Source organism: Drosophila guanche, unplaced genomic scaffold (genome assembly GCF_900245975.1).
Source record: "Drosophila guanche unplaced genomic scaffold, DGUA_6, whole genome shotgun sequence".
Classification (NCBI taxonomy): domain Eukaryota; kingdom Metazoa; phylum Arthropoda; class Insecta; order Diptera; family Drosophilidae; genus Drosophila; species Drosophila guanche.
In genome coordinates, this window is record NW_022995753.1 from 143,842 (window position 1) to 159,786 (window position 15,945).

General features: G+C 46.9%; 1 protein-coding gene across 1 annotated transcript in view; it reads left to right on the forward strand.

The window, feature by feature from the left end:
• Positions 1-848: 848 nt before the first annotated feature.
• LOC117588666 (microtubule-associated protein futsch) overlaps positions 849-15,945 on the forward strand; it is a 39,994-nt gene continuing 24,897 nt past the window's right edge. The window contains exon 1 of the mRNA XM_034280108.1: positions 849-1,386. Coding sequence (XP_034135999.1) covers positions 864-1,386 — 523 coding nt within the window. The 5' untranslated portion in view covers positions 849-863. The remainder of the gene's footprint in view (positions 1,387-15,945) is intronic.

Consider the following 15,945-nt stretch of genomic DNA (forward strand, 5'->3'; position numbering starts at 1 on the left):
AATCTTCACTAAATATACGAAAAATATATACACGATACATACATATGCGATATATGTATTGTACGTCTAATGTATACACCGTTTAACTAATACAAAAGAAAAATATACTTCAGAGAACACGCCAATTGCCGCAAAAGAAACAAAAACAAAACAAACAAAAACTTAAGTACTCCAAAGAAAAACCAAAGCAAAAATTAATAAAAACCAAAGAGATTTGCATTAAAAAATAAAAAACAAAAGAAAGCATAGACCACAGCTTCATGAAGTGTGCACAATAATAGCAACAAAAGCAAAAACCAAAGCCAATTCCAATTCCAATTCCAATTCCAGAAATATTAAGCAAGACAAAAACCAAACGAAAAGAAAACCAATTAAGCGAACCATTCTCTAGTCTTCTCGGAGGAAAAAGCAAAGAAAAGACTGCGCCAAAAGTCACGGCCAGCAAACAACTAAAAGTACAACAACAACAAACGAAAATACAAACAAAAGCAAAAGCAAAGGGAAGGAGAATCAGCAGCAGCAGCAGCAGCAGCAGCAGAAGCAGCAGAAGTCAGCGTCACGCACCAACACTCGCCCCTCAGTCGCAGTCACAATCCGCAGTCCGCAGAGAACGGTTTACCGCAATATTTCCAAGAAATTTTGCGAGTGTTAAATCCAGACAGAGACAGCCAGACAGACTGCAGCGAGCAGCGAGCAGTGGAAGCGCCAGTGCAAGGGAGCTCACTATAGTGTTAATCGGTTAACCGTTGTATTTTTTTTCTAAGTGTAAGAACAAGTTTTTTTTTCCTGTGTGACAAAGAAATCAAAGCAAAGAGACAAAAGCAAAACCAAACAACCAGCAACAACAACCAACAACAACTGTGATGGGAGATCAGCCAAAGGCAACAACAACAACTACCAGTGGAGGGTCGGCTGCAGGAGGATCAGCAGCGGGTTCAGTAGCGACTGAGGGTGACACCGTTATGGCCGCCGCGACCCAAGAAGCCGTTGGCATTGCCATTGCCATGGCCAATGGAAACGGTAATGGTAACGGTAATGGCAACGGCAACGGCAACGGCAACGGACCGGAGCATCCACCGCCGGAGTTGCAGGAGTCGCAGGAACCAGATGGTGTCCAGGGACAGGCGGACAACGAGGCCGGTGGTAGCACCGATGTTGGCGACGATGCGGCCACCGATGCCGGTGCCAGCTCTCTGCCACCGTCGGAGATCGGTGGACGGGCACCGTTGGACACGGCCGGCTCGGACGGCGGCGGTGTGGCCTCCAGCCTGGCCGGTGGCATGGTGGGTCCGCCCAGCCCCCTGACCGGATGCTATCTGCTGATCGTGCTCGGGGAGCCGCATTCCGAGGAGCACAAGGACAACATCTTGCAGCATCTGTTGAAGGGTGAGTACCCCCATTCGCCCAGAAAGTAGAAAGTATATCCCATGTCTGGTACCTACCGTACCTTCCACTCAAATCTCAAATCTCAAGTAGAAAGTCTGGGGTATGCAAATGAGTCCCGCATGCCGGAATGCTGTGTGCATCGTCATGCCTCGTCAATTGGCGTCGCGTGCCCCGTCCAAACCCACAGCTTCATCTTCATCTTAATCTTCATTCCAATCCAATCGAAACCCCACTTCAATTCGCCCACACCCACTCTGATGCTCGTTTTCACACTTTGATGATTCGCCATCCAATTAGCTGGCAAGCGGTGAGTGAGGCTATTCATATATTCATATTCATTCTCATTCACTTTTCTTCCACTCCATCCAGTAAGTAATACTCCCCTCCCAGCCAGCAAGTGTCTGTCTGACACACTTTCTTGAGTTCTTTGAGTTCTTCTGTTCTTCTGTGGCGTCCACAGAATGCATGCTCACAGAAGTGCAGTGGAGTGGGAGTGGAGCCCCACTCAATAATTACCTTTGCAGCCTGGGTTAATCGAGTTTCCATGACGATGGCAGTTCTCCCGTGCACGGCCATGTCCGGCCATGAACTGTGCGGTGGCCCTGGTCTTCCATGGGAGAATGTCGCTGGTAATTCGATTTGAGGAAATTGCGCATAAAAGTATGCAGTGGGATGCACTGCACCCGTTTGCCTGTTTAATTAAAATTGGAAAAAACACACACACACACACGCAGAGCGAGAGCGAGACAGAAAGCAAAAACACTCGCGGATTGTTTACTTTTAATTGTATTCATTATTTTCATGTTGATTGCATTACAAACAGCAACAGAAAAAAGGGAAAAAGAAACACACAGCAAGAGACAACAGCGAGTCGTGAAAAGGGCAATTTGGGTCAAAGGGCAAGGGGCATTAAGGCAGAAGGTGCTGCTGCTGCAGTCCTGCGAGCAGACCTCTTTTTCCACACTAGAAAGCTTACAACAAAAACCTGCCTTGCAGCAGAGAGTGAACCAAGAAAGAGGTAGACATCTGTAGTGCTTAGCTACTCCGAGAGAGAGAAATAGTTGGGGCCCTAGTTTGGCCTTACCTTTCATCTAAAACATAACTTGCAGCAATGCTCCCGCATAGAGTGACATGAGCAGAGTGATGCTCGTCGACTCATCCTGTTGTTGCACAGATTATTAACAAATATTTGATGTATGCAGGCGACAAACCAGAATGTAATCAAAGGAGTTTAGAGAGTGTCTGCGGGTGGGAGGCAGCGGAAGTAAACTCAATTGGGAATCGAGGCGCCGTGGGTGTGGCATAATTGCCGGACACATGAGCCCCCAATCGACGACACACCGGCAACCCTCCTACGCCTATCCCTTTACCAATCCCTGGGCGGAAATTGCACAAAACTTGTCCGTGCGGACATGAAAATTAGTCGCCAGCCGAGAGAGGAATCACATGGGGGGTGGAATCGCATGGTTAGCAATAGGCTGAGCGGAATAGGCAGAGGTGTGGATTACCTGCAGGTTTAGGCGAGCGCTGAAATTCACAACAACAACAAAATAAAGTGCAAAACAAAAAACACCAAAAGCAAAAACACTGTTCGTGGCAAAAATGTCCAATGTTTGCTCCGTGGTTTTCCCTGTCCGCCCCTAAACAAACTGTGTCCCATGAGGTCCAGACGGGGTGGGTGCTGCCGAAACGTGTAAAGGGGCAACCAGCCTCTGCGGCGGCCTCATTTTATAATTGATTTTGAGGAAAAGCGCTCAAATTTGTGGCGGTGGCTATTCAAACGGAAACCGAAAAGCAAGGAAATTGATCATGCCTGACCCAGGTGGGCGCTGAAGGGAATCGGATAGGATAGAAGCACGATAAGCCCCAATGATTCCTAAATCCCCACCGCATTAAATTCCTATTTTCCTGAGGGAATCGGCAGCAGGATCCTTTGCACGTGATGCGTGGAATGAATACATCAATAGCTGAGTCGATTGAGCCATGTCAGTCTGTCCGTCCGTCTGTCCGTCCGTCTTGTTGAGCGCCTGGATCTCAGAGACCATAAAAGCTAGAGCCACCAAATGTTGCATCCAGACTTCTGTATGCTCACACTGTTGCAAGTGTATTTCAAAAATGAGCCACGCCTCCTTCCGCCCCGGCAAAAGGGCGAAAACCTCCCAAATCTACAATTTTGAAGATTAAAAAGACTAAACGCCATGCCGTAGGGAATGGCCATATCTATCAGATCAACAAATTGATATCCGATTGGATCATTATTATAGCCACAATGAAGAAATTAATTTCCAGTGGCTAAAGCCACCCTGTCCCGCAGCTTTTGTTATTCTTTTCACATTCTCTCATTCACACTCTGCTTCTGCTTCACTCGGCCCCTGCCTCTGCCATCCCTCTGCCTCTGCCGTCTTTTAACCCACCCCGTCCCGCAGCTTATATTTGTTTTTTTTTGTGCGCGGGCGTTGCTTCTGCCTCTGCCGCGAGTCTGCAGTGTGTGGGTCTAGGGAAGGGGGGCGAGCTAAAGGAGCGTGTTGGTGTGAGAAGTGTTTTAGATGTAGATGACAGATGAAGAAAATATTTAAAATTTGACTAAACACCGCTAAGGTGCAGATGTAGTACTGAGTGCCGGGTATAAAAGTTGTGACGCGATAGAAGCGTCTCACACGTCCCTTCTCGTTTTTGTATTAATTGATGGAAATCCCCAAATACATTTCCCGAGTATCTTTTTTTTGCATTTCCTCTTATCACCGCCTTCGTTCTCCCTCACTCTTTGCGGTTGCGCTTCCTTTCTGCTCTCGCGCTGTCACGCTCACTCACTGAGGTGGCGCTGTGGCTGGTGTCACTTTGCATTTCATGTTGCAAGTGCCTCCAGTGCACCACTTGAGCAGCGACACTTGATGCCACTTTACTGGAGTTCTGGAAGGAGGAGGAGGCTCACATGATTAAACAATTGCATCGCTCATTTCGCAGGCTGCTTTTTTCTTCCATTTTATCTCTCTCTCTTTATTGGCCTTTTTTTTTTTGGTTGCTTCCTTTTTTAATTAACTTAAAAAGAAATCAATACAAAAATAAAACGCGTCATTCAAGGTCAGGTCATGGCGGGGAGGGGAATCACATAACATTATTATGACAACTGTTGTGGAAAGAGAGAAGCGGAAACAGGGCTCTAGGGACTAGCAACCGAGGGGTGGCCAATGGGCGTGGCCACTTGTGTAAAGGCCCAAAAATCGATCAAATAAGAGGCACAAAGAGACAGAAGAAGAAAGAGAAACATGGAGAGACATGGATACGGCGAGAGAGAGAGAGAAGAAGTGGAGCGTGACTGTCTTCGAATTTGTACATAGTTTTAGACAGTTACCCCAAAAAGGGGAAGCCAGCAAAAGAAAAAGGAACGAAAAATGTTGAAGCCATAATTTCAGTGAAGGCGGAGAGCAGAGGGCTGGCAGGGGGCAGACCAACAGTTGACGCGTGATTGCGTGACAATGTGTGTGTGTGTGGGATACGACAGCTGGACAGGACACATAGGATGCCACAAAACGACAGGACGCTGCAATGCACTTCACCCCCAGCGCTAGCCGCGCGTAAAACGTGGAACACACTACGTGACCGCTCCACAGATCTCAACCCCCCAAAGCTCGACACGTTCACTCGGACAACAAAGTCACGCTGAAAGTCGCAATGACAGCAGTTTTAGAAGCAGAGTCCACACCCCCTTAAAAAAACTGATACAAGTAGAGGGATTGTTTGAGAACGATAAGCCCCAGTAAATCTAGTAGCAAATAGAGGAGAGGATTACGGTAGCGAGGGGAGCGTGAGGAGCAGCCCATTTGAAAGCAGTGGATGGGAGGATCTTGCTCTATAAAAACCACACGAAGAAATATTTTGAAATGTTTCACAGAAATCGCTGAAATGTTAAAGGGCAGAGCGAGATGGCTGGGTGTTGAGGATCATATTTGCGATTCATGGGGATACCATGAATCAAAGAGCTAAGAACTGTGCGATATACTAGACGAAAAGTGGCAAAATGCTGGACCTGAGATAAGTAAATAAAAATAACATCAATGTGGGACACGCAAAATATAAATTATTAGAAAGCAGCCATGAAAAGGCAACATTTTCTACCAAGCTGCTCCGTGAAAGAGATCAAGACTGAGTTTTACAGCTACTGAAATGCAATATCAGTTTTACTGCTAAGCTACTCCGTGATAGGGAGAGAAAATAAATGAACATAAAAAAAACATTCTGTCTAAAAATGAGATAGAATAAAGGCGTTGTACCAGAAGATCTTGACGAGCATCTCTTTGCTTTTTTCTGTTTTCTCTTTTTTCTGTTGACCGCTTCCTCCGCCCTCCAGGTGCATGCGAATAGAAACCAATGTGGCGTATACGCAATCATCGATTTGATATCGAAGCCGCCATCGAGCGTTGCTTTGGTCGGTGGTTGTTGGCTGGTTGCGGTGTGTATTGCGTCATCAATAAGCACACACACACACACACACTTACCGAAGCAAACACACACCTAAACACGGAGAGACATTAAAAATGCTTTTATTGCAAATTAATTGCTTTGAAGTGCAATGAGTGAGGCAGGGGGGTGGGTTGAGGCACGTTTGAGCCACCCGCCGACCATGCGACGCACCCGTGGCCAGCTACACGCCACATGCCGCACCCCCGGCAGGCACTCTCTGGCACAGCTTCGGGAGGGGCCTGCCTCACATTACGTTGGTTTTCTGTCTAATTAGTTTTCGTCGCTTCTTAGTCTGAGTTCGAGTCTGAGCCTGATTCGGAGCGTGTCATTAAATTTCCAATTTAGTTTTGCCATTATTCTAATGAGGAAAATGATGGGGAAAAACGCTCGCAAAATGCAAGGGGAAATGGATACATTTCTAATGAGCGACAGAGCGGAGAGCGGAGAGCGGAGAACGGAGCTGCGGAACTGTGGTCCAGCATGGCAAAAATTCTAAACGGAAATAGAATTGGTATCCTGATCAGAAAGGATATCCATGCGAATCCAGCTGCCTGATTGAGTTGACCTTTGGCCTTCTGTAAGCCGCTTGCTGAAACGTGAAAGGATTTTGTGCCTAATTAGTTGCCAACTGTTTTTGCCATCCGATGGCCGTTCGCTCTAATTGGCCAACAACAATTCCATCTGGCCACCAACAAAATTGAAATGTTCCATGAGAAATTCATGAGCTGGAAGCGGCCTCCCCCCGCCTCCTATCCCGCTCTCTCACGGCGTGGCTTAGCAATAAAATGTATTTATCCGCGTTGATCCCAAAACACTTTTTGGCTCACAAAAACTTTTCCCACTGCCAAAAGAGTGAAAATAAAAACCCAATTTCCCAGCGGCAATTTCATGAATTTTCTCAACTACTTTGGCAATGCCGTAAAGAAAATGGAGGTAGCTCTGCATATCCTTAGCCCACACTCCCTCCAACCTCTTAACAAGTTTTTAGTTTTCTGTGGAGAAATCAGAGGAGTGACCGATGCATGGGATATCCATTGGTAGACGCACGGAGTATGCCTGGGCTCGGGGCTATCCTTATTCCATGAGTGCAGGGTAGCAGTGCTAGCAGGATACAGGATGTTGTGGCGTGCGGATGGACATGGACATGGACAGCCATGAAATGTATTGCTCCGCTTTGGCAGGCGCCTGTAATGCCCGACGAAAATGTTGCAACACACATGCCACATGCCGCATGCCGCATGCCGGCATGTATGGCCATAAAAATAGCTTATCCTCGTTACATTTAAAGTGAAATACAATTCGGCTAATGCAATTGGCACACGAAAACGGGGAAGGAGCAATGGAAGGACGACGGGTGTATGGCTGGATGGCCTGATGTTGGTCTTATACCGCCTGCAAACACTCACGTAACGTAAAGCCTTTCATTTTGATTAACGTTTTGACTTTTACCATACTTGCAAAATGGTTTTATGGCCCCAGAGGCAGACGCAGAGCCAGAGAGGGCCCGCAGGGAGGTACAAGCAATGGAAAAGCAAAAGAAAAAACCCTCCCGCTGCCCTGGGAGCTGCTAATTTTGCGGCTCAGCCGTAGAAAACTGCCGACCTCTGCGTGTCTGAGGCGGAGACGGAGACGGAGACGGAGACTCCGTCGGGTGACTCTCCCGACAACGGGAAAATCATGAAAATTAATTGCCAATCTGGGTCGGGAGGCTCCCACTTCGTGGCTCCTGCTGCTGCTCCTGCTGAGCTTGCCACAAATTAATGTGCCGCCATTTTGAATATTGCACTGTCTATGTCTTTAGTTCTCTCTCTCCCTCTCTCTGCTTTTAGCTCTCGGTGGGTTCGTTGAAGGTATGCAAATATTTGCCTCCCAAACTCCCGACAAAAGTCGGTCAAACGGAAGCCTCCACGTAATTCACTTGACTTCAAATCCAAATACTCCGCTTTCCCTACCCCTGCTTCCCTTCATCATTCTGCACTCTCTTTGGCTAATTTCATTCAAGAATGGAATCCACTTTGTACTTTTGTATTTGAGTTTCTGATTGATTTGCCTTCATTTGCGAAAACTTCCTCCGTCTACGCAGTGTTTGAGTTGAAGATAAGTTTTTGTGGCTCGAAAGGGCAATGGCAATGGAAGTGCGGATGAGCCTGAAGTCGCCTTGCCACAGGGCGGGCATGTACCAATCCGCGGCATCATACGCTATAGAAGGTGACACAGAGGCCATGAGAGCCATCGAATGGTCTCAACCAAAAAAGACATTCCTTTCAGCCTCATAAATTAAAGGAAATCTTTCAAGATTTGCAAGGGGATATACGCGTTCGCTGAAGATGCTCTTCCTGTGTGTGTTCTCCTCTCTCTTGTTTCGATTATCATCCATCAATGAGAGCCTTGGATTGTGGGATCTTTCCTCATGCTTCAAATAATTAATTACCTGTCTCTCGCGCTCAGCTGGTGTCCATAATTCATGTTGCGCCTCAATTATGGAAATCGGACAGAGCCGAGCCTACTCGTGTGTCTCCACGAGCATGCCACGATGTCCCACGATGCCATATTCGATGTCCCTCTGGAGGAGCACGAAAACGTGCTCGTAGTTAATTGCGAGCTGGCATTACTCTCTCAAATCCCCCAACTGCGGGGGAAACTTTCTCTTGTCACAACGGAAACTGACACTGGAGTTGTCAAGCAGAAGATGGAGTAGAATTTCGGAGCCGAAGTGGCAGCGTGCAAGAATGAACTGAACGCAGATGGACCAACATCTTTGTGTATGTGTTCTCTCGGTTTCGATATTTGCAATTGGAATTCAATCAGTGGCCATAAATTAGATTTTGCAGGCGGCATTCATTCATTCAAGTACGTTATATCTTTGGAGATGGCAAACATTTTGCTTTTGCGACAGGGCAAGGTCCTGCCGTAGCATAAAATTGCAATTTTGATTCCTTTTGCACCATTTAAAATATATGTAGAATAATTCTGTAATTTTATGGCAGCTGCTGCCCGTGCAGCACTCCATCACGGCCACTCTGCCCACTCCTCCACTCAGTGGCTGTGGCTGTGGTGGGGCCTTGGAGGTGCCACAGCATATGGTCGCTCTGGTTGGCCATTTTTCTGCCGCTGACTGCTGACTGCTGACTGCTAACTGCTGCCTGCAATTTTTCGTTTTGGCGCATTTTCGAAATTAAAAAGCTTCTTGCATCATCATCATCATCACTGTAGTAGTCCCCATGCTCTATGTTCTCATCCTCATTATGATGGTTGTGGTGGCAGTCATCAAGTGATTTGTTGGTCGCATGCCAAGTGAAAACTGCAATGGCAATGGCGACACGACACACACACACACACACACACATCGAGTTGCATCAAGGGAGAATGAGAAGGGAAACGAACGAATCAAGGATGAACGATGATGGGTGAGGGGTTTCTGGTTAGCCCTGACTTTGAATGGGTCTCTTTAGGAGCATCAACGTTGAATAGTGTCTGGATTGATGGAATAAGAATCTTTAAGCTGTAGAAACTGTTGCCAGAAATTGCCTTAACTTAAAGGATGAACAGCGATTTGACGAAGAATGCTTCTTAGACTGCACTGGGGAATATAATCCCTTCAGGTTGAATAAACACTTAATTTTTGCCCACATTTTATGGTTGCACAGCTGGCAGCAGCCCCTTTTGCCACACAGATTCCCTGGCTCGTTGGCTTTTCATGCAACAAAATGGATTTATTTCTCTTTAGTTTTCTCTCCCACCCGAATTTATTTATTTATTTACTGCTTGTTTCATGCAAAATGTATTTGTTATTTATTTATGCCCCACTCTAGACCATTTTTAATCTCCACTTGGCTGCCACACCCAACAATCTCCTGGCCCCGCCTCCCCCTCACTGTGTGTGTTTGCGGGAATGGCTTATTGATTGGCTTGTGCATTAATTGAGCGTGAAAAAAGTTGCTTAGCATGGTGGTTGCCACTGCATGGGAAATGCTCTTTTCCAGGCTAATGGCATTTTCGCTCGAGTTTGGTAAAAGAGCATAGCATACATTTTGGGGGCATGCCGCAAAGTGCAAGATGCTGTTTTCATAATGGGGAATAGGCGGCCAGGAGAGTGGGGGAGGACGAGAGATAGCTAGCGAGAGAATGCATGCAATTTTCAATTTCCCGTCCCAAATGAATGATGAAGTGCTGAGGATGACAGACGCTCAGCACACACACACACCACACATGTCCTCTCGATGTCTCTGCCTCTGCCTCTGCCTCTGCCTCTCTCTCTCTCAGTGTGGATTCAATTTGCCGCGTTGCCTGAGAAAATTGCGAAAAATCGTTGACAAATTGCATTCGAGGCGCCTTGCCTTCTGCCTTCTGGTGGCTCTTTGGCGCAGACTTTTTACCTTTTTTTTTTATGCCCGCATTAGCGTCACCTTTGCCACCTCAGTTCTACACCTGTTCTGCCCCCACGTTATATCGTTGTTCATCGTTCAATACAAATTCATTTTATTTCAATTCGAGTTCAATTCAATCTAGAATCTCGATTCACCTCAGGACTCAAAAAGACGTTCTTCAATGCGCTTTATTGCCCTCCTGTTGTAGCGGAGAGCACGTGATCGTGTGTGTCCGTGTCCGTCCGTGTGTGGGGCAGATAAGAGTCGCTCCAAGGCAGCAAGCAGATGCCCCATTGTACAGAGCGAGAGGGAAAGAGGTAGACTACGTTCCCCTTGATATTCAACGTGCAGCCATCGCAGTAGTGAGGCATGAAATTGGAAATCCATAATGGCCCTTCATGAATGAGCATATAAATGTGGGATATATGCCACAGCAGCACCAGCAACCATCAGCCCGTTGTGCACATTTTTAAGGAGACATTTGCTGCGAGATGGCAGCTGGCACCATCTGGCTTGGGTTGTGGCGCTGCGTCCATTCAAGTGTCCATTTTGAAGCTATGTATATCTAGCAGGTGCTTGGCAAAAAGTACATCACAAGTTTCCATTTGTGAACATTTCCAGTGAATTTATTTCGTATTTCATTTGCATGTTCTATGGAAAATTTTTCTTGGCTTCCAAAAAGAGAGAGAAGAGATTTTCGATTGGAATCTGTTTGATTTATAACCCAGATTACTGAGAAATCACACGAGCATTTAGCATTCTTCGAATCAAATTATTCAAAATGGAATTATATTCACTCTAATCGCTAGGCTCCTTGAACACCTGGCTGTTTTGATTTATTATTGGTGCACTTGTCATTGATTTTAATGCATTTTCTATAGAGAAAATAAGCGCTTTGAAATCTGTTTAATTGTTGATTCCATGCGCGCAGTATTTATCTCTTGCGATTAATGTTGGTGGAATTTTGCAATGGAAATTGGATTATCCTCGAGCAATTATATAATCAATTCGGTAATTCCGTTGCACTGCCCGATAAGTGGATTCCGGCATTCTGTTTCGATATTTGCGTTTAATTATTAACAATTCAAACAACGAGCAGACAAACCACAAATATGCAGCTGCAGATAGACAGAGCCACGTAGATGTGCATACATAGGCAGGAGACAGATACAAATGAGAGGAGAGGCTTGTGCAAATATCAACTACGAGCTTGTGCCATGTGCCGTGTGTGCAATTATGCAATTAGTGACAAACAATTAAGAGGGTGCCGCTTTTTGAGGGGTGAGCAAAGTTGCGCCTCACAAAGAGAGGGCGTGACAGGTGGCAAGGTGGCAAGGTGGCATGATGTGGCACAAACAAACAGGCACTTAATTAGCCGCAGCTACAGTTACCATTTTGCCCAGCCAACGACAATTACAGAGAGTAGCAGAGACGCAAATTGAATTGCGAATTGTGTAGAGTTAAGGAAGAGTAAACCGAAAATGCATAGAAATTCGTGTTTGCCAGCAGATGGATGCATTATTTGTAGAGTCATTTTCATACCCGGTACTCGAAGAGTAAATCGGGTATATTGGGTATTCGGGTGAATGTATGTAATAGTGCAGTGGGCCTAGGAAAGGGCGAAGTGTTGTAGATGTAGGTGACAGATGAAGAAAATGGTGCAGATGTACTACTGAGTGCGGGGAATAAAAGTTGTGACGCGTAAGAAGCGTCTCACACGTCCCTTCTCGTTTTGTTTTGCTTCTTTAAACTTGAATTTGGCCTGGGTGGAAAGATGCATGTGGCAGCGACAGTTCCCGCCACTCCGCCTCTAGCTGTCATACGCAAAAATCTTCTGCATTTCCTGCCATTTGGCTGAGTGCGGGTTGGGGGTTGTGGGTTGCCCGCGGAGCAAATGTAAATTTATTTTTAGTTGCTTTTAGCGGCGGCGTTGTCGTTGCAGTTGGAGTTGCAGTTGCAGTTGCCGCTGTTTGCTTCTTTTTTTGTACCGCGTGTGTGACAGCAGGCCCCGGAGTCTCGTGTGTTTGTGTGTGTGCGTCAGAAATGTTTCATACATTTTTGCCATTTGTTCTGCCCATCACACTGCTGCTGCTGCAGCTTTGCTGTGGCAACAACGAATCGAACGAATATAAACAAAACCCCCAAAGCGGGAGACGCGTGCCATGTGGCAGGGCAGGCAGATACAGGGAAAAAGGAAGAGTTGAAGACTGGGACTGCGACCTGTCCATTCCTTTTCATTTTTTGCCTCATACCGCACCATTCGTTCTCATCATTCCATCCTGTCAAATTCCCCTAGAATCCGCCTCCCGCCCTCCTGTCATTCCGTTCAGTTGTCGTGTGTAAAGTGTTTTGATTTATGCACTACGAGTGGCAGGGGGCAAGAGACTGGCGGAGGCAGCAATGAAATTCTTGAATCCCACAGAAATTTCAATGTGAATTGTTACCACAGACCGACACTATTCAGACTCCTGTCTCTCTTCGCACCAACAGCAGCTCCTCCCTCCTAGAGTGGGGGGGTTTTGGGCCACCCTGGGGAGGCGCGCAGCGCAGTCAAAGTTCGTTAATGGAAGTCCTGCGGAACGAACTATCTCCTGCCACTTCTGCCCAACCTTTGCTCGTGTTCGTGGGCAGATAATAGAATTTTGGGGTTTTCATTTTCCTTTTGGGCCACTGCACGTGCATGCTGATGCTGGGTGAGGGGAAAGGGAGGGCACGGGGTGTGGTAACACATTTATGAGCAATTTATGCAAGGCCATAAAGTATGGAAAAAGAATTCACTATGCCACAAAATCTCCATCTCTTTCTGGCTTACGCCTTTCTGCTATGCATCTCTTGCGCTCTCTCCCACTCTCTCTTTCTGCACTATACATCTGTCCGTCCCTTTCTTTATGCACGTGTATTATTTGAATCGATAAAGTGACATAAATTATGCGAAACTCGCTCGCACTTGCACCTGTGCCGCTGGCATGATTCGGTGCCAGTTTGTGTTCCTGCCACATTCAGCCTCATTGTGCCTCATCTCTGCCACGCCTCCGTGTGTGGTGTGTGGTGTGTGGCTGCAATATTTATTGGAATATTTGTTAGCTTCGTTTGTCCTGCGCAACCACAGTTTATGGCCACTCTCTACGTTTGCTCCGTGCATGCCCTTCCATCCAATTTTCGCATTTGTATTTTCATATTTGAGGCGGCGTGTGTCCTGTCCTTGCCTGCTGTATGTCTTGTTTAGTGTCTTTTGCCTCGGCCAGAGTGCTGCTGGTGAAACTATAAACATTGATTAGCCATTAGGGGGAAACAAAACACTTCAAAATATATATTGCGCATACGTCATGTGCGACAGGACGAGAAGGCAGGCAGCCAGGCAGGAGAAGGCTGTGTGGGGGGGAGGTCTGCAGATGGACATGACTCAGCAATGAAACTGGAAAATAAGAGCAGGACTTTGAATTGGGATTGGACATTGAACTGTGGAAAATGGCGAACGCAATGACGCAATTCACGATAGGCCTGGGTCTAGGTCCGAGCAACTGCCGGCGCATTCATTCGCCTGAAAATCCGTGATAAGGCAGCTTTAATCCAGGTTCGGAATATTAGTCGGTGCAACGCAACTTGTTGAAGGTTTTCAAATAGCCAAAATAACAGAGCTCCAGACCTGCTTCCCTTTCTCAGTTGTTAAAGGATCTACTTTTAATGTCTTCTGCCTTGTGGCTGTCTCGCTGTCAGAGTTCTTTATTGCTGGAAGGAGGACTCTACTATCTGCCAATTAATTACAATTCTTATCGGCGAATACATATCGCTGTGTGTGCTTTATACACACCTCCCCTTTGCTCTCCTCTGCTGTCGTATCGTCCTTCCGTGAGTACATCGGCATCAACATCATCAGCGTTGTCCTTGTGTCTATATCTGGCCCTGTGTCCGTCTGTGTCCTCTGTGTCCGCGGGAGACGTTCCTTATCGGTACTGGGTACTGGGCAATCAGGCGCAGCATTGTTTTCGCCATTGTTTTGCGCTTCCACATCCACTTTGACCTCTCCACATAGACCCCTGCCACCATGCCATCATCCCACTGCCTACTGCTGTCACAACAATGGACTCCGGATATCCGAGGCCTGCTTTCAGCACAGCCCCGCCTCCAGTTCGGACTCTCTCCTGCGACTCTCTTTGTCTCTGTGCTTACTTAACTTTCGATTCCCTTTAATTGTTATTGTCTCTTGAGTTTCTCTGCCACGCAGCAGATGCGGAAGCGCTGTCTGCCGCCTTCCCACTCCTCTGGACTGTCCTTCAGTTCGGTAGTTTCTTTGCCTGCACTTGCTGCCATCCGCCGTCCTCCATCCTCCATCCTCTTGAAGGAGCCATCCATCCATCCACTTGACTCAATGTGCAATTAATGAGAGCAAGTGTTTAATTTCTTTTTAATGTGTTTATTTATGCATTTCCAAACATTTAGCCCCTTTTTGCTGCACTCCAGCCTCTCAGCTATGACAAGAGAGAGAGACAGAGAGGGGAAGATAGTGAGTGAGCGCAGATAAGAGCCTGAAAAGATGGAGGCGGCATCATTCATTTGGCTGTGCAAACTTTTTCCAACGCGCTTTTCCTTCTCCTTCTCCGCCGCAGTGCGCACAGAGCTCGGTCGCTGCTTCAAGGGTCGTTGCAACAACAAAAACGACAAGTGGCTTTTTAGCTACATCAAAATCAACACGAACGAAAGACCCAGACCCTTGCTGCCTTGCTGCATTGCTGCCATGCTTCCACGCGATGACTCTCGAGTGGCTTTTAGTGGGCGCGCCGCACAAAATTATGCAACTATTTTGTGCAAACAATCGAGTGGCAAGCGGCAAAGAGTGTCTGTCACAGGGCGAGGCATCATTACGTTTGAAAAACGGAAAGCGGCATCAGATAGATGCAATGTCATTGCATGCCACATCCACACACACACACACACAAATAGCTACAGGCACACAGCAGTTGTCCACGTCCACGCCTGAACAGGTGTCTAATTTCTATGCCTTCTTCTCTCCCTCACTCTCTGTCACGTTTTGCATTCGATACCTGCGCTGTCGGGACTGTCAATCGAATGTGGAGGAGTGCAATGTGGCAGGATATATGCCTGCAGCACTGTGCCAGTGTCAGTGCCAGTGCCAGTGCCACTGCCGCAGGCAGATACAAAGCAGGAGGGAAATTATCTGAAATCAGCGGCCATAAATGCCATGTTGCAGAAGCCACTGAATGCCAAGGCTACCAAAGGGTAGAGTCTCCACTCAGTGCCGGATTCGAATCAATGGATTGAGGCTATTTATGTTTGAGTATCGAAAGATACAGCTTGGAGCCCCAAACGGATGTCGTTTTAGGGAATTTCAAGTGCGAACCGAGCTGCTCTTGGGGCTTAAAGCGGATTCTGTTCTGCTGAGCTCTGAAATTAAATATAAATAAATAAAGCAGCGACTGGAACACACTGGATGTGGCACCAAGCAAATTGAAGTCTCACTCACAGATATCAACGCATAAATATTAAATGAAAGAGCACCAACAACAGCAGCTCAGAGGGGGAGTGACTCAGATTCTGTAGCACACACAGGGAGAGCCTGCCGGCCCATCCATCCAGGCAGCGTCTGAGTGGCTTCATTCGCTCGATGATTGCTCAAGAGTGCGAGAGGTAGATGCAGGGAGTGACTGAGCGAGGCACTTCCTCTCAAACACACATACACACATATATATATATATATATATATCCTGGGCGC